Source organism: Onychomys torridus, chromosome 19, assembly GCF_903995425.1.
Source record: "Onychomys torridus chromosome 19, mOncTor1.1, whole genome shotgun sequence".
Lineage (NCBI taxonomy): Eukaryota > Metazoa > Chordata > Mammalia > Rodentia > Cricetidae > Onychomys > Onychomys torridus.
The window spans coordinates 11,116,631-11,142,035 of NC_050461.1; the positions used below are offsets into that span (position 1 = coordinate 11,116,631).

General features: G+C 45.2%; 1 protein-coding gene across 1 annotated transcript; it reads left to right on the forward strand.

The window, feature by feature from the left end:
* The first annotated feature begins 785 nt into the window (after positions 1-785).
* On the forward strand, positions 786-14,232 carry LOC118570667 (sodium-dependent glucose transporter 1-like). Its single transcript, XM_036169336.1, is given in 4 exon segments — positions 786-944; positions 9,475-9,643; positions 11,494-11,610; positions 13,136-14,232. Coding segments are annotated over 4 exon segments (1,542 nt in total).
* The last annotated feature ends 11,173 nt before the right edge of the window (positions 14,233-25,405 follow it).

Below are 25,405 nucleotides of genomic sequence, written 5' to 3' on the forward strand. Positions count from 1 at the left end.
TAGAGGCGCTTTCATCCCCCTGGGCTTGCTGCAGAGTCCCCAGAGAGGAAGGCTGCCATTCACTCCTAAGGTGCCTCAGGGGTCTTGTTAAAGTCCTCTGGTGGAGGACACCTAGGTGCCCAGACCAAGCACCATTAGAGACTGCCCTCTGCTGTGTGGAGAGAAGTTACTCAAAGAACTAAGAATGGATCCATTTTTTTAAATTTGTGTCTACAGAGTCCAGAAGACAGTGTTGGGTCCCCTGGAGCTAGAGTTAGAGGTAGGTTGTGAACTGCCAATTCGGGTGCTGGGAACCAAACACAAGTCCTCCGAAAAATTCAACAAGCTCTCTTGATGTCTCTGAGCCGTCTCTCTAGGCCCCAACGCCTCTTGACTGAGCTCTTCTGAGGCTGAGCTTCCGGCTTTCTCAGTCTCAAGTGTCAGTGTGTCCATCTGTGTGCACGTGGAAGTGAAGCAGAATGAGGCCAGGAGAACATGTGGTCTTCCAGACAACCACGTTTCCTTTCCCCCAAGAAGCTGGGTTCCTGATGGCTGAGAAAGGCCTGTGTCTGGCAAATGTTCTTTGTAAAAGCTGTGTGAGATGGACGCAAATGCCCCCGCTCTCACTATGTGCACAGTCCAAAGTGTAACTTCCCAGGGCCCTGACTCAGGACTATCCTTGGTGGGAGGAGGCTCTGGGAGGGATCTCCTGGTAAGAAAACAGGAGCTCAGAGCTCCAAGGACCCTGCAAAAGAGCTGGGCCACAGCAAGACCCCTTGTCTGGAACCGCCAAACTGGAGTTGGAAATGGAGTCCCGTGGGTCCCAGGCCAAGGCAGTTGGGCAGCACCTCCTCCAGGCTGAGACCGCAGGGAAGAACGGGCTCCAGGCTGTGTCCAGTGGCCAAGTGGGAAGAGCGCTGCGCTGGTTCACCACTGTGGTCCTGAATGCCGCCTTCCTGGGGATGGTGAGAGCTGAGGCTGCACCCTTCCCAGACTGGGGTGCAAGCCTCCTGCAGGGGACCCGCCCTTCCAGGGAGATCTGCTTTTGACCACCTGCACATTGTGTGACCTTTGTGCTGCATTATTTAAACTGTCCGGGCTGCAGTTTCATCAACAGGAAAATGGGTACAATTCTAATCAAATGTAAAATTGATTGTCCTAATGTTTCCAACTGCAGCAAGCTTTACTTGGTTCTGTACAAGGTAAAGGGGGGTGGTGGTTAGTGCTGGTGTGTACCAATGTCCCTCACCAGCCCAGACTGTTACACAGAAACATCCATCCTGAGAGTTCTTCCCTGTGCCCTGACCTTTATTTTCAAGCTGAAAAATAGGCCCTGTAGGGGAAGTGACTTTTGCCAGCTGGCAGAGTTAGTTAGGTGATAAAGCCTGGAAGATGTCTCACTCCCTACAATAATCCTATTTACACTGAGCTTTCAGATCCTTAAAGTTTTTCTTGGATCAAAGTACAAAGCAAGAAGTGCCTTTTGCCGTGATGACCTCCCTCTGCCCCTGGGTAACTGTGACCTTGGAGAGTTGAAAGGGAGTGGCCTGTGGGGTAATTCTGGTAACTAAGCATTTCAGAGATGGAATCAGAATTGGGTTTTGATGAGGGGAGGTGGAAGACTGGAGAAGAAATCACTGCAGATGATTCTCCATAGACCAGGTCTTGCTGTAAGTCCTTCTGGAAACGTGGAGTGCTTTGGTAACATCTCTGCTCTGACCCTGGCACTCAGGGCTGTGTGCACTTGTGCTCACCTTGGCCCTGAGTCCTGGATGGCTTCTGCCTGGGGGAGGGGCAGGCCCACTTGCAAATAGTGAGGGTCAGAGGGTGGTACAATCAGAATCAGTAATTCTTGAACATAGATGAATAAGAAACCTTTTCTTAAAGGGCCCAAGGAATTTCCTCTGAAAGCCAGCTGTTGACCTTTGGGTCTTACTGCACCTACTGAAAAGCAAAGGTTACCCTTGTTGATTTTAACAGTTTCTTTGCACAAAGAAATGATTCAGGAACTGGCCAGGGCCTGAGCCAGTGAAGGATGAGAAAATTCTACTCTGAAATATGGGCAGGAAGTGTCTATAGATTGAGAAAGTATACGGAAATAACATGATTGCATATTGCATCCAACTCACTCACCTTCTTTGGACATTTTGGGCAGTATGCACCTGTAATGGACAACACTTGGCTGCTCAGCTACTTGTCTGAGAATATTCTTTCAGTTAGGCTTCAGTTGTTGGAGTACTAAGGTTACAGAATCCCACCCACACAGGCAGCCAGACCCTGCTTTAACAAACCCACCTTCCTTTTGGGTCAGCTGCTCAGTTTGAAATGGGCTGAGACTGTAGACACCAGCAGCACTTTCTGTGACCATTGTCATGGTCAGTTTGGTCCAGTTATAGAATTCATAATGGACAATAACAGATTAGTCAGGTAGTTTTCTATGCCTTCTTCATGTTTTTAACTGGAGCTCAAAGGTTGAGCACATACAAACACCTATGACTCCGACAGGTAAGGGAGGCTGTTATGAGAGTTAACGGGTGGACAGGACTAAGAAACTAGAGCCCAGTCCTTGACAGGTTTCTGCCGGGACCAACCAGATCAAAACCAAACAATCCAAACTCACATAATAAGAGCAGCAGTGTTAGAGCATGACTCTCCTAGCCTTTGTCTAGACTCTAGGGCACAGTGGCAGTTGAGCCCCCAAGTTGATGGTACAATTGGCTGATGTAAAGCGTTACCTACTTTTGTGGTTAGCCCGGCAACATAAGCCAAAGGAACCTGTGTAGCCACTGATGACATGTATTAGGAAGCTTTGTCATAGCCAGGCTGTGGCCCACCATCCCTGATGCCTGCAGACTAACCGTTTACTGTTCCCATGAACACACAGTGTGTCCCCTACCCTGCAGACTAACTGTTTACAGTTGCCATGAACACACAGTGTGACCCCTCCCCTGCAGACTGTTTACAGTTCCCATGAACACACAGTGTGTCCCCTCCCCTGCAGACTAACCGTTTACTGTTCCCATGAACACACAGTGTGTCCCCTCCCCTGCAGACTAACTGTTTACTGTTCCCATGAACACACAGTGTGTCCCCTCCCCTGCAGGCTAACTGTTTACAGTTCCCATGAACACACAGTGTGTCCCCTCCCCTGCAGACTAACCGTTTACTGTTCCCATGAACACACAGTGTGTCCCCTCCCCTGCAGACTAACTGTTTACTGTTCCCATGAACACACAGTGTGTCCCCTCCCCTGCAGGCTAACTGTTTACAGTTCCCATGAACACACAGTGTGTCCCCTCCCCTGCAGACTGACTGTTTACTGTTCCCATGATCACACAGTGTGTCCCCTCCCCTGCAGACTAACTGTTTATTGTTCCCATGATCACACAGTGTGTCCTCTCCCCTGCAGACTGACTGTTTACTGTTCCCATGATCACACAGTGTGTCCTCTCCCCTGCAGACTGTTTACTGTTCCCATGAACATACAGTGTGTCCCCTACCCTGCAGACTGTTTACTGTTCCCATGAACACACAGTGTGTCCCCTACCCTGAGAAGTTTCTTTTCCAGTGTCAGTGTCATGGGAAATCACAGGATCACCAGCAACCACATGTACAGGAACTTGCAGTGAACTTGAGTGCCCTGGAAGCCAGACGGTTACAGGCAGTTGTGAGATGACTGACCAGGGTTCTGGGAATCGAACAGGGGTCCTATGGAAGATCAGCATATGTTCTCAATCCTGGAGCAATCTCTCCAGCCCTGAAAAAGATCTAATGTGAAATTTTGTTCCAGTAAGTATTTGTAGTATGTGAAGGTTCTCACCTTTCAGAGAGTGGATCCACATTTCAGGACCCATGGGAGGTTTGACTGGTTACAAGATCCAAATTGTCACCAAGTTACAGGTAGCTTTCATTCCTAGAAACCAGCATCTCACTGCTACAAAATCAATTCACAGAAACCCTGTTAGAAGCTTTCTTCAATCGAGATTAACATTTTTATCTACGTCAAAGGTGGGCACTCCTTTTGAGTATTGACTGCTTTGATTGTGGAAGGCAGAAATTTGTCATGCCAAACAGTAAGATTTACACTACCCAGGAGACTGAGCAGTCTACAATGTCAATAAAGGCTCTTGAGTTGGAAAAGATTGCCCCCTAATGGCGACTGAGCAGACATCAATGAAGTTCATTCACCTCTAAGAGAGCATACAGCTAGCTCCCTAGCAAGGTCTGGTGTGAAGTTTCCTATGAAGCATTCTACAAGGGTATAGCATCTCACTTAAAGGTATTAATTTTGACTTGGCATCACTCAAGTATTTATTTTTACCTACAGTGGTCCCTAGGTCTTGTGCATACAATGCCTGGATGCATATTACACATTCACTGGCATGTATTTGATAATATTAGTAATTGGCCAGCTCATTTCCAGTGCACGTACCACAAGCAGCAGTGAAGTCCAGAATATCAAGGAGTGCTTTCCACTCTGCGGTTCTGGTCAACTCGCTAAGAACCTGGAGGGGCTTTGGCGATAGCACTAGTTACAGCTTATTCAAAGACGACAGCATTTCCCTGTGCTTTCCTGCAACGTCAGCAGTAGGGGTGTGTGTGTGTGTGTGTGTGAGTGTGTGTGTGTGTGTGTGTGTGTGTGTGTGTGTGTGTGTGTGTAGAAAGCTAAGGTCTTTGTCTGCTTGCAGGATGGTCCTAGTGAAAATACACTTTGGATTAATGCATGAGAGTTTAGCCTTCTGGACCATGTCACCTTTTAAGTGAGTAGGAGATGCTCGGGTGCTTCATTAGGGATGATGAGGCTTTGCAGTGACTATTCACAAGGGCTCAGTCTATGCTCTCCAGTGGGAGCACATGCGGTGGCCATCACTTGGAGGTGCTTGTGACTGAGGCCGTCCAGGTGGTCCAGGAATTGGGCTTTCGATTGCCTTGTGTCTGTGGTTCCTTACTTAGCAGTTAAAGAACTTGTGTGATGAAACAAGTGCCACTGTGGCCAGGGATCGCTCCAGAAAAACACAACTTCTAATGTAGCTGCAGCTACTGTTACAGTGTCAGAGTTTCTGCATGGGACAGCTCTGATCACCTAGAAAATGAGCCTTCCAGTGGCAAGAGAAATAAATCTGTCTGTGAATGTCTGACTTATGCAGCTACTGAATGGACTTGGAGCTTTATTGTCTTAACTAAATGGTGGGATGCCAAGTGAACGCTGGTTAGAAGCCCTTCACAGGGAAAATACAGATACACCAATGTTTTGTTACAGTTTGGATCATTTTTCCTACCATGGTGTATCTTAGAGTGCAGAGCTTTCAATACTAGAAGCTTTGAGGACTCAGCAAGCACCAGGCAGCCATCCAAGCTCTCCATGGGTCCACACTTAGGATGGATTTGCATCCTCTCAAGTTCAGGTGCTTGGTGCTGCATACTAAATAGATTCTGATAGGTAACTGGACTTGGGCCAATCCACGGCATTCCTTCAGATTGCAAAGCTTTCATTTCACCACTGACTAACTTAGCATGAAAATCTGTCCAGTCATTTCCTGAGTACTTAATTAATTCTCATTGTGCTTGGCCCTGGGTTAAATTTCAGCTTGATGGTTAGGAGCCACTGGTTTCTTCATTAGAAGTTGAGAATTCTTACCCAGGCCAGCAGAACTCGACAGTCCTTTCCATGATTGTCCTTTCATACTAAACAATTAACTGTAAATGACAAGACAAGATGGCCATGGTTAAAGACCACTTGAGAGTTCAGTACAATAGTAATGCATTGGGCAAGAAAAGTTGCTTGTGTCTGTGGCATACAAATTTTATGAGCTGGCTCTTGCTATGGTGTCCATGCTGACTAGAATTCCTGGGCTCCATTGATTTTCTTGCCCAGCCTCGTGATTAGCCAGGACTACAGGGAGGACCACTAAGCCTGACTCTTGCATATAACACTTAACAGTGACAGGTAGAGGTCTGGGTGGCAGCTGGGTTGGTGGAGTTCTTGCTGGCACCCAGGAGGGCCTGAGGTTGTCTCTAGCACAGATGCCTGTAAGCATATCTGCACTCAGGAGGTACAAGGCAGAACTTCAAGGTTATCTTCAGCTGCCTATGGAGTTCAAAGCTGCCCTGGGATACATGAGCCCCTGCTTCAAATCACAGAGCAACAGTTAGAGTTGTGACTGCTAGTGCTATACTTAGGACCACTACATTTCTAAGAATTTCACACAATTTCAGAAACACATGTTAGTAACACACCCACCTTAATATAACGCATTAATTTTGCATTTCTTATTATGTCATCATAGTTCTTATATACTTTAATATGTCATTTGTATACATTTCACATTTATTATTTCATCATACTTCTCACACACTTTAATGTGTCTAATAAACTAACAGATATGAGTTTAATGAATCTATTTTTATAAAAAAGATACATCCTTTGGAGATGTTCCAAGGACCCATCTAGAAAGTTGCTAAATTAATCCAATATCTAGAAAAATATTTATTTCATTGATTTGAAGAAATTTGTAAAAAATAAACAGTGACGATTTTCAACATCTGATCAAAACAAGATTGATTTGGGCAAACCATAATCTTTAGTTTACCAGAGTGACGTGAGCAATTCAAAGGTTAATACACAGAATGACAGTTTCGTTTTGAGACAAGGTCTCCCTATGTAGTCCCAGGCCTGGACACTCTGATCCTCCTGACCCAGCCTCCGGAGGGCTGGGGATAAAGGCCTGATCTAAAGTCAACAAAACCCTAATGATGATATCCCAGAGCACAGGAAAATATCACAATAAACCCCAGGAATTTCATTTCCCTTAATAATTACCCCAATAGCAAAGAAAATGCCTTTTCGATATCCTGTACAATATAAAAGGAAATTGTGTGTGTGTGTGTGTGTGTGTGTGTGTGTGTGTGTGTGTGTGTGTGTGTAGGGCTGTTGTGTGTACTGCGCCTGTGCAGAGGGACAACTTGCAGGAATCAATTCTCTCCTTCTACCAGGACAGTCTTGGCGGCAAGCACCTTTACCCCCGAGCCATCTCGCCAGTCCAAAACCTTGTGTTTTATTTCATTTTGTTTTAGATGTATTTTAATTTTTATTTGTGTGTGCACGTGTGTGTCACTGTGAGTGCATGTCATGTGTGTGCAGGTGTCAGAAGGGCAGTATCAGATCTTCCAGAGTTATAGTTACAGGTGGTTGTGAGCACCAGATGTGGATGCTGGGAACAGACACCTGAGTCTGTGTATGTGCACTACATGTGTGCAGGTGCCAGAAGAAGGTGTGGGATATTCTGGAACTGGAGTTGGGGGTGGTTGTGAGTCAGCTGATGCGGGTGCTGGGAAGCAAACCCAGTCCTTTGCAAGAGCAGCAGGTGCTCACAGCTGCTGAGCCATCTCTCCAGCCCCTCAAATAAAATGTTGCTAAATTAAAGGGTTTGGCGTTAGATGCGTGGTGGGGAAAAGACCTCCAATGATGGCATCAGCATCAAATGACCACACCAATGTACCAGCCAGAGTTTCTAGTGCCAACGATCTTGCACAGCAGCTGATCTTGCTAACTTGTAAGAGACCTTTTCTGTCTGTAAATGCTGAGGCAGGAGTGGTGACTGTGGTCCTAGCACTCCCGAGACTCTGGTAGGCAGAGAGGATGCATGCTTATGTGAATGAAGTATTCTTTTAAAAAATGAAGAAGAAGTAACCCATGTTCTTTTCAGACTTCAGTGTCTTGGTAGGATTTGGTTCATAGGGTGCTGCTAGTTTAATTTTTGAAAGGCCTGGGCATCTAGAGGTGACAATTTGCAGATTTCCCAGTCTGCATTTTGTTCCCTGACATTCCTACTAACTAACTTCCTTCCTACTGTGCACTAGAGATTAAGATAAATTAATGTTAAATTATAAGTAATGCAGGAAGCTAAAACTACCAGAAATAAGAAAAAAAAAAAAAGTCAGTATGTAGCTGACTCACAACCACCCCTAACTCCAGTTCCAAAATATCCCACACCCTCTTCTGGCACCTGCATACACGTAGTGCACATACACATACTCAGGCGCCCACACATACACATAGAATAAGTAAATATTTTAAAACTTCTTATTTGAGTAGAGGAGGATTCATAAGTTGGGCAGCTCCTGGAGCCAATGGAAGAAGACAACTCTACCCAGCAGTGTAGGAAAGGAAGATTTAGAGGCAAAAAATGGAAGTGAGGTGCGGAAGTAGCTTTGGTTCAGCCAATGCTTTGTCTTATTTGGACGTATCTACACACTGCGGCCCATGAGGCCGGCCATTTGTCATGGGAGATGCACTCAGAAGGCTACAGCATGCCAACAGTTGTGCTAGAGTTCCTTACCCACTGAGGTAGCCATAGACCAAGTTACTTTGAGTAACGGATGGCCATTCCTTAACGTTTGGTAAAGCCCTGCTGGACCTGTGAGTGTAACATTTTGTAAGGAAGATTGACATTCTGCAGTTCTGATGGCCTTAATCTGAGGATGTCCTCAATAAAAGCATAGATTTGAGCAAGCTCAGATGACTTATCTCCTATGTATTGCATATGTGTTGACCCCTCTATGCACTAGAAATAGTTGTTTTAATAATATAAAAATTAGATCCTTCGGGTAATGAAAATTTTGATATGTAAATTCTCACATTAGTGCTTCTAACATATTTGCAAATACTCTACTAAAAACTTCTTTCAAAAATAAGATTAGTGGTCCACCTTATAAATTAATATACATAATTTTTATCTATAAAAATTAAGGTTAAGATGTAGGCCACAAGTCTGATGGCCTGAGTTTGATCCCCAGAAGCCACGTGCTGGAGAAAAAGAACTGACTTGCACAAGTTGTCCCCTAAACTAGATATGCACATCATGGCCTACACATGTGTGCATGCACACATACTAAATAAATGAGAAAAATGAAAATTATTCATTCGTTTGTAGTGCTGGACATTAAACTTGGACTTGTGCCTGCTTGGCAAGCAGTCTCCTCCTGAGTCACATCCCCAGCTCCAGAGGAGCTGTTAATACAGTGTAGCCTTTTGTTGCTGTTGTTGTTGCTGCTGTTTTATTTTGTTTGTTTTGTTTTGTTTTTCAAGGGTTTCTCTGTAGCTTTGGAGCCTGTCCTGGATCTCTCTCTGTATACCAGGCTGGCCTCGAACTCACAGAGATCCACCTGCCTCTGTCTCCCGAGTGCTGGGATTAAAGGTGTGTGTCATCACCGCCCGACAGTGTAGCCTTTTAAGGTATTGTCAAAGAGGAAATAATAGGGGGAAAAAAGCCACAGAATTAAAGGACTTTTGAAAAGTTGGGAGATTTGAGGCAGAGAAAAGTAACGGGGTCCATGGCTTTGGTAACTTTAGTATTATTGAATATTCCTTCCTTGCTGTGGACCTTCAAATCAATCTCCGCCTTGCTACTGCTCCCCACTATTTTTTTTTTTACAGTGGATATAATTAGATAAATATTACTTTGTTTATAAAACCTTTGTCTTCGTAACTTGCAGGGCGTGAGCGCTGCTGTGCTGGGACCCACATTCCCAGACCTGGCAAAGAATGTGAACCAGAACATCAGCAGCCTTTCGGAAGTCTTCGTGGGCCGCGCCCTCGGCTACTTGTGCGGCTCTGTGGTTGGCGGGGCGCTTTTCGACTGTACGAATCCTTTTTTACTCTTGGGTAAGCTAACAGTGGTTTTCGTTTACTTGTTTCTGTCACTAAGCGTGCAGTTTGTCTTTAAATATGAAGGCACTATCCTCGAGTCGTTGATAGTGGAAGTACGCTGTGCTTCGCTGTCCCCACAACTGGGCTGCCAGAGTCTAATATCCCCGTGGCAGTGATGGGGAATCATTACGGAGCCCTCTGGAAACTTGACTAACCCTGCAGTGGGAGTGTTGGTACTCCAAGTCTTGCCAGCCTTGGCCCAAACTCAGGCTCCATTCCAGACACATTGCGTTGCCCCTCACGTTGTGCTTATCAGAGGTGCAGCAGGGTTCCCAGAGCCTCAGAGATAAGAAACTGCTCTTGGAACCTGGATTGGACACCAAGGGGCAGGGAAGGTTGATGAACTAACACAGGCTGCACTTTTGCCTCTGTTATCCTATGTTAGAGACAAGCCCAGGCTACTCCACCACATCTGGAAGCAGATGCAAAAGTCTTTACCATATGTACTTTGAATAAATTGACCTCTAAAAAAAAAAAAAAAAAAAAGACAAAACACTTTTGTCAAGGGAACAGTCTATTATTCGTGGTGAATAAATAAGAGATTCCTCCTATTCCAAAGTGGACTGAAGAATACATATAACGAATTATATAGATATAAGTTTTTGTTTATGGAGAATCCTGTTGCACAGGTTTTAAGCACTGATCTAAATCCCAGTCCTGAACTATGTGCCTTGTATTTTCCTCCCAGGGCTACAAACTAACTTACTGAAAGTTTACTACTCATCCTCCTTTTTATTATTCCATATGTAAACACTCCTTCTGGTTCTTGGATTTTTGTTTTGCACGCACGTGTGTGTGTGTGTGTGTATGTGTGTATGCGTGCGTGCATGTGTGGTGTATTCATGTTCACATGGGTGTAGGCTCATGTATGCTCAGGTATGTATGAGTGTGTTTGGTGGTCAGTTGTGTTCCTTGATGACTTTCCACTTTTTTGATGGAAACAGGATCTCTCACTGAGCCCATAGCTCACTGATTTGGCTAGTCTAGCTAGCCAGCTTGCTCTGGGGAGCCTCCTAAACTCTAGGATTACAAATGTCACCATATTCCCCAGCCCCCCTCATGCCCCAACAGGGTTTCTTTGTGTAGCCCTGGTTATCCTGGAACTCACTCTATAGACCAGGCTGGCCTCAAACTCAGAGATTTGCCTGCCTCTGCCTCCTGAGTACTGAGATTAAAGGTGTGCACCACCACCACCGCCGCCCAGCTTCCACCCAGCTGGGCATCAGAACTCTAGTCCTCACACATGCGTGGTGTATGCTCATTCTCTGAGCCAGCTCTCTAACGACTCCCTCTATTTTGGTTATTTTTTAATCATTAAAATACATTGAATTAATTATTGTGCATGTTCCAGAGAACTCCCCCGAAGGTCGGGGGCAACTTTCAGGACTCAGTTTCTCCTTCCGGATGTGGGTTTTAGGCTCTAACTCAGGTCATCAGGCTTGACAGCACAGAGCCACCTTGCAGCCCTCTCTTTTGGTTCCTCAGTGTAAAACATTTAAGTAAATTGCTTTTACCTCTTTTGCTATGAAACTTGGTTTAATTGTGTGACTTATAGTTTGATTCTAGCAGTGACAGGATTACATTCATTTTATAACTTTTATATTTTACAATCCATAAAGATTATACAAGATTTAAAGGGCATGGCTACTTGTAGAAGGTACAATGCTCACCCCCCCCACACACACACACAAGGTAACCTCTTTAAATTTGATCCCACTTGCCTTTGGGGGAGTTATGCTGACTTGACTCCTGACACACAAATGCTGTTTTTCACGGCTACTTTTCTCTCAACCTTGTCTTCTTAGGGCTGTCAAACCTGCTCACCTCGGCCGGTCTTTACCTGACTCCTTTCTGTAAGACAGCAGGCTTGCTGATTGCCATGATGTCGGTCACTGGCGTCTCGTTTGGCGTTCTGGATACAGGTTAGTGAACCACTTGATGTCAGATCCAGGACTGGGACACTCCTGCTAGGAGAAGAGGAACAGGAGGTATTCCATTGTTCCCTGTGATGGACCTGAAATGACAAGGAGCTCTTGAGCTGGAATCATCTACTCAGATCCACCCTGCCAGCAACTTCTTCTTGTAAAGTATGGCATCGATGTTCTAAATATCTGACTCTGAATGATCTTAGAGATCCTGTCCTGTGAGAGATTATGGGTTGTTGCAGCCAGTATCCACAGAGGGAGAGCCAAGAGCCCTGCTGTGTCGACTTCCTTTGCGCTTTGTTTTTGCTCTTTGCTTCCTCAAACTTCCCTTTACCACAAAGCTTCTGCATATGTTACAGTGTCTTTGAAACCCTACAGCGGAACAGGAGGTAACTGAGTAGGCAGATCCAAGACCTCACTGGCCATCTAGCCTAGTCAAAATGGTGAGCTCCCCAGATCAGTGAGAGACATTGTCTCATGAAAATAAGACAGGGCGTGATGAAAGACACTAGGCATCTTCCTCCAGCCTCTGTGTGTGCACACAAGCGTGTGCATGCCCACACACTCCTATGCAACACACACACACACACACACACACACACACACACACACACACACACAGGAAAACCTACTAAATGACATGTGTGATATTTTTTCTTCTAAATTCCAGCCTTCTGCCCCTCCCTTCTCTGTCTAATGTTATCTCATAGATGTGGAATATCTTCTATTTTATCCATTTGGCTGTGTTTGGTTGTAAATTCAGAATGTAATGGAATACTTCAATCATTTTTAAAAACAGAGCCATGGACTTGAGGCTTTAAACTTCTCATTTTGTAGGTCCTCCGATAGCATTCTGAAATATGTATTATTTCCTGTAATAGACATACCAGGACTTTTGGGGTATTCAGGTTTCTGAATGGGTAATTTGCACCTGTTTAAACTTATATAAATAATTTATTTACTATTGCAAGTACAAAAAGAGTTGGTCATGTGTCTGAAGTATATGTAAACATATATGCATATGTAGATTATATAGTATATATAAATAAACAGGTGTATCAAATAAAATCCCCCAGTGAAGTGTCAGCATATTTTGTAAAAAACCTTTGTAGCTGGGCAGTGGTGGTACACGCCTGTAATCCCAGCACTCGGGAGGAAGAGGCAGGCAGATCTCTGTGAATTCGAGGCCACCCTGGTCTACCAAGCGAGATCCAGGAAAAGTGCAAAGCTACACAGAGAAACCCTGTCTTGGGGGAGAAAAAAAAAAAAAAAAAACCTTTGTAATGTGCATGGCTCTAAGAGGTGGTAGTTGATCAGACAGTTCAATTCCATGTGTAGGTATGAAACGATGTGTGCAGGGAGCCTACATCACAGGACTATTGAGCTGTAATCTTCAATAATTTAGAACATTGTCATGCTTGTGCTGTGTAATACAGACATGTACCTTTGGTGGAGTTTGTTAACTGACACACATGTTAGCTGAGTTACTGTGTTTAACTTAAATCATTTCTCTTGTTGGTAGGTGGGAATGTCCTTATCTTGAATCTTTGGGGAGACAAAGGAGCCCCACACATGCAGGCCTTGCACTTCAGTTTCGCCTTGGGTGCCTTCCTGGCTCCCCTGCTGGCTAAATTGGCCTGGGGGACAGCAGCATCCACTCAGAACCTCACAGAGGCTGGCTTTGAACGGTCAGCCTTGAACCTATCCTCTGGAGCCACCTCAGACTCTCTGTTTGCAGCGCCCAAGGACATGAACCTGCTGTGGACCTATGCTTCCATCGGCACCTATGTCTTAGTTGTCTCTGTCTTCCTGTTTGCTCCATTCTTTAAGCAAAGCTCAAAGCAGAAAAAACCCATGGCATCTGGTCAGGGAGCCCGAAGAGCTAAATATCACTGGGCCCTGCTCTGTCTCCTCTTCCTCTTCTTCTTCTTTTACGTTGGAGCTGAGGTGACCTACGGCTCTTTCATATTCTCCTTTGCTACCACTCATGTTGGCATGGAAGAAAGTGAAGCAGCTGGCTTGAACTCCATCTTCTGGGGGACCTTTGCAGCCTGCAGGGGCCTGGCCATCTTCTTTGCAACACTCTTACAGCCTGGAACCATGATTGTGTTGAGCAGTGTTGGCAGCCTTGTCTCAACTTTCTTTCTGGTGCTGTTTGATAAGAGCCCCCTTTGTCTCTGGATCGCAACATCTGTGTATGGAGCCTCCCTGGCAGCCACATTTCCCAGTGGCATTTCCTGGATTGAGCAGTACACCAGTCTAAGTGGAAAGTCTGCAGCATTTATTCTGATCGGTGCTGCCTTGGGACTCATGGCTACTCCTGCACTATCTGGAATTCTTCAGGGACACTACCCAGATCTGCCCATAATTCTGTACACTTGTCTGGGGTCAGCGGTATTCACGACTGCTTTGTTTCCAGTGATGTATAAATTAGCCATCTTACCTCTGGATGGCAAGCAGAAAAAAAGCATCAAGAGTGAGAGCCAGATGTTTTTACCTTCCAACTCTGGGCTGCAAGGGAGGAAATGAAAAGATGAAGACAGATGCACCGAAATGGGAGAAGCAAGAGCAGGGACCAGAAGGCTTTGCTTCCCAGCTCTAGCTAAACAAGGAGGCTAATGAAGACGGGAAGGTGGTCGGTGTGCAATGGATTTTGAAGTGGTTAAAATGAAGAACGAGACATTTTCTAATAGAAATACAATAGAAATGTTCTGCTATAACCCATAGCTGAAATCTGCATGCAACTATCCTGAAATGCTCTGCAGCCTGCAACTTCTCCAGTTAACAGTGAGGATTCAGTTGAGAATATCCTGGACAAGGGACTAAGACAGAAAATGGGCTGGTAGGACTGAGTGGCCTCACTGAGTGACTCCTACGGAGCCTGTCAGAGCCGAGTGCTAGACATTCAGCATGTTTTGGGGAACCCAACACAGGTCCACTCATAGTCAGTGGTAAAGCTGGGGAATGTTTGATCCTCGGGGTCTCCAATAACTACCAGGTGTTCTTGTTCAGGGCCTCATGTGTGGTAGGAAGCTGATTAAGTCATATTTTATGATCCCCACTTTTCAAAGAGTTCGTAGATGACATCTGTTGGTGTTTTTTTGGTTTGAGACAGGGTATTGCTGTGTAGCCCAGGCTAGCCTCAAATTTGCAACCTTCCTGCTTCAGTTTCCTGACTGCAGAGGCACTTGAAAATTTAGGGAGCTCTCTAATGTGGAGAAGACAGAGTGGGTTGTATTTGCTAGATGGATAACAAGTTTTCTCATTCCACCTGAGAAGGGGTATAATTTCAGGACACAGTGCCGTAAACAATGGGGAGGAGATTTTATTCATTGCTTACTTTATCTGTTGGTTGGAGCAAAGGATGTAATGATTCACTTGACTGATTGTTCCTCAAAGAGAATGCATAGTTCAGGAGACCCGCCTCCCAGGTCTCCTGAGGCCCTTAACGCTGCCTCATTGAAGTAATCTCCCCAACCCATTATTCTAGAAAAGAAAATACAAGAATTTCCAAATTAAAATCCATGATTTCTACAGTTCCTGTAAGACATCTCTGGGAACTTAGTGTGATTGCCAGCCCACTCTTCATTTCAATGAAGTGAAACACAAACCATAACTAGCTTTTGAAATGTGCCACCTATCTAATACATCTAGTGCTACACTATAGTTCTAATTTTAGTCCTGGAAAGCATGATTTTTTTAAAGCTGCATTTCATTAATTCTAACTACTTTAAAATTATGATACTTCTTATAATAAATGATTGTCCAACATTGTGGCAAGATTAATCAATTCTCTCCATATATATATATATATATATATATATATATATATATATATATATAATGTCATTGCATCTCATGATTAGATTCAACAAGACATCACAATCCATTGTATTAAGGATTATGAAGACATCTAGTTCAGCATTACGTTTTTTTTATTCGGCATATATTCATTGTACATAGCACTGGGTTTCATAAGAGCTGGAAACTAGACAAGGTCTTCTCTGGCCCTTGTCCTACTTCAGGGGTTGGGTCTATGTTTTACTATTTCTGGATTTGGTTTTCATTAGTTCTGAGTAGTAGTTACATCATAAGCACTGTAAACACTTGACAAATTAACCTCTATTTTTCTCATGTGTTTGTATGTGTGGTGCATGAATATGTGTCTGCATGTTCTCATGTGTGCAGGTATCTGAGGAGGCCGGAAGTTGACATATAGAGTTAATTTGCTTTGCCTTTTTCACTGAGGCAAAGTATTTAATTGACCCAAAACTCTCAGGGACTCCTACGTGGCTAGCCACCGTGTCCGAGGGATCCTTGTCTCTGCTCTCTGAGAGTGTTGGCGTTGCAGGTGGACCACTGCACCTATCTGGCATTTATGTGGGTTGAATGCAAACTTTGGTCTTCACACTTGAGCAATGAGTTTTTTAACCACTGTGCCATCCCCCTAGCCATAGAGTGTCAACTACAGTCATAGTCATCTGAAGCTCCTCGTCCGAGTTTAAATACCTAGGAAACCAAAGAAATATTGAGAAGGTGGCTGATGGCCTAGGAGTCAAGGATGAGAAAGTCTATTTTACATGCGTGTGGCAAAATTGGTGTGGGCCATCCTTGGATTTAATGCCTGGAATTGATGAGTGATGGGGTCTGGCCAAATCTAAAGTTGATTTTCAGTAGTTTGGAGCAGTAATCGCATCATAAGCACAGTAAACATTGACAAATGTCCCCAAGATTCCTGTTGACCAATATTGTCTTTCTACACTGCAATATGCTTGTCTACGTGCATCTCACATCTGCAGGTCTGAAGTTTTGATGGAAAGTGGATTTGCTGACTGTAAGTGAGATGCAGCTCTTTTCAGTGGCCTGGATCAAACCCAGAGCCTTGGACACATGGCAAGTGCTCTGCTCTCTCTCTGCATCCAAGCCCCAGGACGCTCCTTTCTCAACAACTGCTGTCATCTCAGAAACATGCTAGCCACTGGCTCATGGTACTCACTTTAGAGCTCCAGAGAGGACAGGTGGATAAACTGTCAGTTCAAGCCAGTAGTGTTCCATTGTACCCTCAGTCAGAGCAGGGAAAGGGCTCTGGCATCACTCGCTGCTTCTCCAGCTGTCCAGTTGAGGGAAGTTGTCTCAGTTACTTTTCTACTGCCCTGACAAAGCACCATGACCAAGAAAATGTACAAAAGAAGGCATTTAATTTGGAGCTCATGGTTCTGGAGGATTAGAATCCATGACCATAATGGTGGGAAGCATAGTGACAGGCAGGCAGCATGGAGCTGGACCACTACCTGAGAGTACATATGTAACAGCAATCAGAAGGCAGAGAGAGAGAGAGACAGAGACAGAGACAGAGAGACAGACAGACAGACAGAGACAGAGACAGAGAGATAGAACTAACTGGGATTGGCATGAGCTTTTAAAACATCTAAGCCTACCCCCAGTGACATACCTCCTCCAACAAGTCTTAACTAGAGGTTAAGACCACAGCAACTCCTATTTTAAAAAGTAAAAATAAGCATTTAATTGGGGCTGGCTTACAGTTCAGAGGCTTAGTCCATTATCCACATAGCAGGAAGCATGGCAGCCCACAAGCAGACATGGTGCTGGAGAAGTGGCTGAGAGTTCTACGTTTGGATCAGCAGGCAGCAGGAAGAGAGAGCAACATTGGGATTAGCTTGAGATTTTGAAACCTTGAAGCCCACCCACAGTGGCACATATCCTCCAACAAGGCCACACCTTCTAATAATGCCACTCCCTGTGGGCTTATGGGGGCTATCTTCATTCAAACCACCTTACTTCCTAATGATTCTGAAAGAGTCCCACCACCTGGAGAACAAGCATTCAAATATATGAGCCTGGGGGGGCATTCTCCTTCAAATTACCACTGTCCTAGATAGTAGCAGGAGTTTTAGCCACTGTGAAGCCTGTTAAATGTGGATTCTGCCTTCAGCATCTACTTTAAGAGTTTCAATTGTCTCACTTATCCAGAGGGCCTGATCCAGATGGGGGCTCCACAGCTTTTGGTTCATAATTCATGTGTTTCCATTAGTTTGGCTATTTGTCCCTGTGCTTTTCCAATCTTGGTCTCAACAATTCATACTCTTACAGTCCCTCCTCTTTCTCCACAACTGGACTCCTGGAGCTCCACCTGGGGCCTGGCCGAGGATCTTTGCATCCACTTCCATCAGTTATTGGATGAGAGTTCCAGCACAACCGTTAGGGTATTTGGCCATCTGATCACCAGACTAGGTCAGACCAGGCTTTCTCTCAACCATTGCCAGTAGTCTACAGTGGATGTATCATTGAATAGCTTGAACAGTTTGGGAGGCACCCAGGCAGTGGGACCCAGACCTATCCTTAGTGCATGAGCTGGCTGTTTGGAACCTTGGGCTTACACAGGGACACTTTGCTCAGCCTGGAAGAAGGGGACTGGACCTGCCTGTACTGAATCCACCAGGTTGAATTGAATCCCCAGGAGAGTCTTTGCCCTGGAGGAGATGGGAATGGAGGGGAGGGTCTTGGGGGAAGGTGGGGGAAGGGGCGGGAGGGGGGAGGACAGGGGAACCCATGGCTGATGTGTAAAATTAAAACACAAATATAATAAAATAAAAAAAGGAGAAAAAAAGTTTCAAAGATGGAGCTCAGAGAGAGAAATATGATGATAAGAACATGGAATAAATTAGAAATCCACAATGAAAAATTCACTTGAATTCCACAAACCAAAGTGTGAACAGTTTCCTCTTACTATAACAAATACTTGGGGTGATCAGCTTATGAACAGAAAAAGGGTTTTTAGGCTCATGGTTCTCATGAATCTGGTCCATGATTTGCTTGACTCTGCTGCTTTTGAGCCTATGACAAGAGTACAAAACAGAATAAAATGCAATGTCCAAATGATCAAAAATCATCTCATGCCCAGGATACAGAAGAGGATGAAAAGGGGCCAGAGTCCCTAATTGCTGTAAGAGATCAATGCCCAGCAACATAAAGATCTCCCACAGGATACTGCTTCTTAAAGTTCCAACACTTCTGAAAAGCCCACTCTGAGGACCATGTATCTAACAACATCTAACAACCAACATCTTGGGATGTAGGGGACATTTGAGATTCAGACTATGGTATTCTGCCCTGTTTCCCAAAAAGCATTCCCTTCAACATTCTAGTATTGTTCAAAAGTTCAAGTCCAACAGGCTCCCCTGTGGTAACCAAACCCTTAATACATAGACCTTTTGTGAACATTCAGGGGTCAAACTCATAATCTTCAGTTCCAAGAGATCATGTCCATCTCACTTTCTTGAACTTACACACTCAAATGCAGCCAGTCTATCTCCAAGACTCTGCACGGTATTCACTAGCCCAGTTCCTGGGACTGCTCAAATGTCCGAGTCCCAAACCCTCTCTGAGACTCAAGGCAAACTCTTAGCTTTGAACTCCTGTAGAGATAAACAGAGGGCTGGTGACATCGTTTAGACATAAAGCACTTGCCTAACGTGTGTGAGGGCCTGGATCAAATCAAAAAAGGATTTGATACAATGCTAGAAAAAAAAGAGTCAATACTCCCTTCTGTAGGGAGGAAGGAGAAATTGGACCAAAGTAAGACCTAGAAAGACAAGGACATGTCTAACAGCTTCGTGTCCAGCACATAGTGAAGGAGAGTTGGGAACTGACTTGCATGACCTGGGCAGCCGTGCCACTCACTAGCCTTGCTTGTTGTAACACTGGTGGCCACATTTGGGTGCTGGCATCCCACACTGCCCACACTCACTGCCCACGGTGAGTGACTCCACTCACTGCCACAGTTGGCGTCTGCCTGTAGTCCATGTCAGCTTTGCCTTCCTTCTCACAGTCCTGTGATGAGTGCTCACAGGGACTCCCATCCTGCCACACACTTCCTGAACTCCCAGACTGTCCCCTGACTTGTTTGTAGAAGGCTAGAGAGATGCCCCAATGGGTAAAAGCACTTCCTGTGCAAGTGTGAAAACCCAAGTTAAAGTACACAAAAACCAGACATGTAACACAAGAGTCTGTAATTGCAATGCTCCTGCAGAAAGATGGGGGGCAGAGACAGGAGAAACCTCAGGAGCTTTCCAGCCAGCTAGTCTGGTGTATGTAGCAGAAACACAACACAGAGACTGTCTCAAACAAGGTAGAAGGCAAGTATCAATGCTGGATGTTGTCCTCTGATCTCCACGTATGTGGGAATCTGCCAGGAGTCCAGCTCTGACCTGCTCCCACTTACTCCTGTTCTTAGATGGAGGAGAGAGGAATGAGAAAATATTAGGTAGAAAGATAGACCTAGAGGAGGAGGAGAAAGACAGAGACACAGGATAGCACCCTGGGTCAATACCCAACAACTGTGCAATCATACACATATACACACACCAAAACAATAAGAAAATTAAATGTTGGTAAAATAAAATGAATTCCACATGCTTGTGAAACAATATCACATGAATGATACTGAGGTCTGTTGTCATAGGCTATACCAACATCCATGTGGACCATGGCTCTGAGTGTGCTATCGGCTGGTCATGGGAAAGCAATCTGTAGGTATCTGTTGGTTATGCCATGCTGCTTGTGGCTGTCCACTGCCCACTGTGGCCATGCTGATGGAAGAGAGTGCTGGAGGAGAGTCACGAGCCATAGTTACTTTTTAGAGCTTTATTGGGAGAGAGGGAAACAGGAAGGGAGGGAGGGAGGGAGAGAGAGAGAGAGAGAGAGAGAGAGAGAGAGAGAGAGAGAAACAGAGAAACAGAGAGACCGCACGGAGGGAAGAGAGCAGAAAAAGAAAAGGAACACACAGAGGACCCGCCCGCTTTTTAGGCTGGGACACCGTCGCAGGCTGATGACATGATTAAGGGCATAGTCCTTACATCCCAGACTTTCACTTATTATAAAAAAAGCAGGTAGATGGAAACAGAGGTGTTGTTCCTCTCAAAAACTGCTTCCAGCTGACTTTTGGACATTGGTTGGCTCTTGGGGGAAGGAAAAAGGGGAGTCTTCCGAGATAGACAGGCGTTGTGGAATGCTGTCTGTCATCCCTTTGCTCTCGAGACATGTATCCCTCTTGGCTGTGGCTGGGAACCTTCTGTCTGACAAGATGCTGGTGACATAGAAAAAAGCTTAGAGAGAAAACAATCATTATTTTATGTTGGTAGATCTGGCCTGTCCAGATGGATTTTGAAACATGTTAAGCTTTATCAGAGACAGATTATTTAAAGCATCTCATAGTAATAGATGTTTATATTAAAGTCTTTTTTTTTTTTGTAGCGCCCAGATGCTTTGGGGTCTGGGGGTGTAAATACCTTTTAGCTGTTACAGTTTCTTGATGATCTTTGGACTCCGGTTCTGTGGTGGTCCTGTACCATTAGCTGAACAGTGAGTTAGAACAGGGAACTGGGAAGAGAGAAGCTTATGGTACATGAGAATTTATTTTTTTGGAATTAGGGACAAGGCAAAGATCATGGCCCTGTCTGTATGCACATGAGAAACACAGGCGGTAACTTTAAAGTGAGACAATGAGCTCTTATCTTAGTTGGAAATCTTTCTCATTAAGTAACTCTGAAAGTACAATTAAATCTGGTGAGGTAAGTAAGGCTGTCCTCTGTACCTGACAATAGAAAGGAGAAGTGACATCCTAAAACTCCCAGGACTGAGTCAACGGCTCTGGTGTCCAGAAAGAAAGAAAAGGATTGCTTCCCTGCTGCGTTCTGGGTTCCCTGCCATGTCTGTAGCCAAGCCTAGGTTTGTTGGCAGCCTTAGCTTGGTGTGCCCATGTGTCTTGGTGCCTGGGGGCAGTCAGCTGACTGGTTGTCTTTCTAGGTGGCACTTTTAACAAGGCTGTTGATGGCCTGGCAGGGCATTCGCTATCCCATGGCCTTTTTCTCACTTAAAACAGGGACCCAACAGTTTTTGGGAGTCAGTGAGTGCCAGCACTTGGCAATTTTGTTTACGGGCTTTTATCTCTTCCCTGGCACACCTTAAATGCCACAGATGACTCTTTTGCCTGAGGGGTCAGGAGCCTTGCTCTCCAGATGCTTAAGTTTTAGTGTGGGAGGTCTGGGGAATAAGAGACGGATTTTACTCCATGTCCTGGATTTTTTTTTCTCTTCCTGATGATTGGTGGCTTAAGGACAGCTTTTGGAAGGTCTGCCAGTAGGCAGACTGTAAACCGATCCTTTTGGAAGACTTGTCTGAGGCTATAAGCTGATTTTTTGGCTTAGGAGCCATCCTGACTACTGTAAACTTAATTGTATGGATCTTAGCCGCTTTCAGACCTGTCTGTGTTTCTTAAGGCAGTTGAAAATGAGTGGGTGGAGTTAAGGTGACTTAGGGCAAGAGTCTTAGAAGCAGCCCAAGCCCACCCATTTGAGCACTCCCACTGCCTATGGAAGTCAGACAGAAAAGGTTGCACGTGGCAGACACAGAAGTGGGGAGGGAGAAGGGTTTAGAGCTTTAGCAGAAAGCTTGGAGATAAAGTAATTTTTTATTTGCCCATTCGCTGGCAGAAGTTCCTGCAACACTGTTAAGTGGCCAGATTTATTGGTACCCGCTCCATCTGCCAATGTAAGTGGGTGGTATCCGCCCCTTTGTCTCATGGCTGTAGCTAAGAGAAAAATAAAAAATTAAATTAACAAACTGGGATCAGACTTCAATCTTGGGCATCCCCAAGAATGGAGAGAGATCTAAGATTCAGCTCAAGTTCGCCATCCTCTTCATCTAGGGATGGGAAGGGCTGTGGATGTGCTGCAGTTGGTCTACCTGGTAGACCCAAGATGACATTTTTCTCCTCGTCAGGAACAAAAATGTGCCTGCTGTTGCCAGCACAGCCCGAGGACAACCCCCAGGGTGTCCATCACAAAGATATAGCTCAGACTACAGCCGTGAGAACATCAGACTCAATGGGAAGAATCATGGCGGTAGCCGGGTAGCTGTATAGGGGTCCAGCAGAGGTAAGGGGCACATGCGTTCGAGGTCTTGTGGTCTTGCTGGACTTGACTGGGGAGGAGGCGGCAAGCGGCAGCAGGTCCTGGGTTGGTGTATCCGAGTATGAACAGCAGCAAATGTTGGTTAAATCTGCGCTGCTTGTGGCTGGCTGCCTCCCACGGTGGCCATGCCAATGGAGCAAGAGTGCTGGAGTCACGAGCCATATGTTGGTTAGGGCAGCGGCACTTGTGACTGGCTGTGCTGGCAGAGAGTGCTGGACAGAAGAGTCTGTGTGTTACCTTTTAGAGCTTTATTGGGAGAGAGAGAGAGAGAGAGACAGACAGACAGACAGACAGAGAGACAGAGACAGAGAGAGACAGAGACTGAGAGAAAGAGAGAGGGGAGAGAGAAAAAGAGAGAGAGTAAGAGAGAGGACCAGAGAAACAGAGAGAGTGTGCGGAGGGAAGAGAGTGGAAAGAGAAAAGGAACACACAGAGGGCCCGCCTGCTTTTTAGGCTGGGACACTGTTGCAGGCTGATGATGTAATTAAGGACATAGTCCTTACAAGAATTCCTAATGGAAACATTTTAGAGGCTTTGCTATTAGGGTGGCCTTGGGGGTTGCAGATATAACCTCATTGCCTCTTTCTTGTACCTTTTCAAAGCTTCTCTTTACAAATGTGAATATATTCCTTTCTGAATGTTTACAGTTGATCCTTAATCTGCCTGGAATTCCTTCTACTCTTTTCTTTTTGCTCCTGGTTGTCACCATAAGTTTAGTAGAAAGCACCCAGTAAGACTCTAAACATTTTGCTGACTTGAAATCTCTCCCATCAGGTAAATTTCCTACAAAGTCTGGGTTAGTCCAGCTGCCTCTTTTTGCCACAGTGTAATCAATGGTCTAGTTTAATTCCAAATGCATTGTCCATTTTCATCTGAAATCTTATTAGATATTACCTTACCATTGACATTTCTATCAGCATTTTGGTATGTGGTGTTTTGTTTTGCAGGGTGTAAAAACTTCTAAAGACTCACTGAATAATCATGCATAGTGACAGCAGAAACTTCTCAGCACACAGTTTGCCCTAAATAGTGTTCATTAGTGTAATGGTTATAACAACAATGAATTTATAAAGACAGGCTTATTTTGGCTCACAGTTTTGGAGGTCTCAGTCTATGATTGGAAGACTACTGTGGAGAGCATGTCTGGTGGACTATGAGGCACTCAGCAATTAGGTTTCCCACATGAGATTTGCCTTTTGAATGTGCTTGGTTTATTCATACAAACATTCTTTACGGTACCATACTATTATAAAGGTTACAGTAATTTGATGTAAATAGGAATGGTCTGTGGCTGCTGCTAGGCTCCTCTGGGGAATCCTCTCTGATAAGAATGCTTTGGGAGCTTTTGAGCTCAAGTGGCATCTGGTGGTGAAGTCCTTCAGCAGTGACAGGCCTGGAGAATGGCATTATGGAAGTTCCAGTCTGTCCTTGAGAGCGTTAGTCATGTGAACTCAACAACAGATCTGGAAACTCTTGGTCACCAAAGCCAGTCACACAAAGGCCAATCCCAAAGTCCCTTTGCAGATGGGGAGCCACACTGATGCTCCAGGTGCTTGAGAGCACAGCAGTGTGATCCTAAGTTCCACCCAAAGTTCCAATTTTTTAATTATTCTTGTGGGTCCTAGTTTTATGCTATTAGGGTTCACAGTTTAGGATTGGTTCACTAGTCTATAAAGCCACCTTGGGCTTGGCTCATGTCTGGGCTGCCTTGCAGTTGATTCCTATCTTGCAAGAACTACTATAATCCATGTCACACAAAAACGGTTTTAAAGTTATGCAAAATGGTTCTGTTAACACTAAGACCCGCCCCTTGGGGACCTGGCCAATATGCAGGCAATACCTTGGCTCACTCAGGGTACTGACAGCGTCAAGCCCATTGCTGGGTGATCTCTCTGTACATCTCCTCATAAAATATGGAGCCCCCCGCCCACTTCTCTCTCTCTTTCTCTTCTCTTCCCAGGAGGTGGAAGTCATGTCTGCACCTTGCTCGTGAGCTCTCTCTCCCTCTCTCTCTCCCTCTCTTCTCTTCCTTTCCCCAACCCCAGAAAACTCTCCACATGAGTGCTTTCTGTATCATCTCTCTCTGTCTCTCACCTGCCTTACCTGCTGCAGGGCACCTTGGCTCCAACTCACCAAGGTCTCCCTCCCGCCACTTTTAAAACACAACATTGGTGCTTTGAGAACTCGGCAGGCCCTCCAGGCAGTTTCTCCTGCCCACCAGCATCACTTCCTACATCGGCATAATTGGTAAGCAACCCCACCCCATCACACACCTCCTTTTGTCTTTTCTCAATGCCCTGGTGCCAGGTCCTGTGTCTCACTCGGGCTCAGAGCCCACAGCCCCTTTTTCTGCATGATGATGTGGAAGACAGCTTATGCCTACTCAGCACCCACAGCCCCTGGACTTTTGGGTAACAACCCATTGGCCAGCCTGTGCTGCCTCATCCATCCTTGCTAAATTTCTGGGACATTAGAGTTCGGCCCTTGGATCTTATTTCTCTACCTTACTCATGGAAAATGTGCCTAAATGTATTCACCTCGGTCCCATAATCCTTAGATATCAGTCCAAATACCGGCACCCTGTATCTCAGTATTTCATGGGACCTTTGCAACTTCTGCCAGCCATCCACTAGATCCAAGCCCCCTTACCCAGAATCCTTTGTCCTTTTCACTCTCCTCTCCAGCCTGGGAGACCCATTCCTGACTTTCTCCCACATTGTCTCTTGGTCTATGCCTGCAGTCCTGCAGCTCGTTCTTTATACTGTATATTCTTATTCCCAGATTTTTAAGTTGGTCAGCTG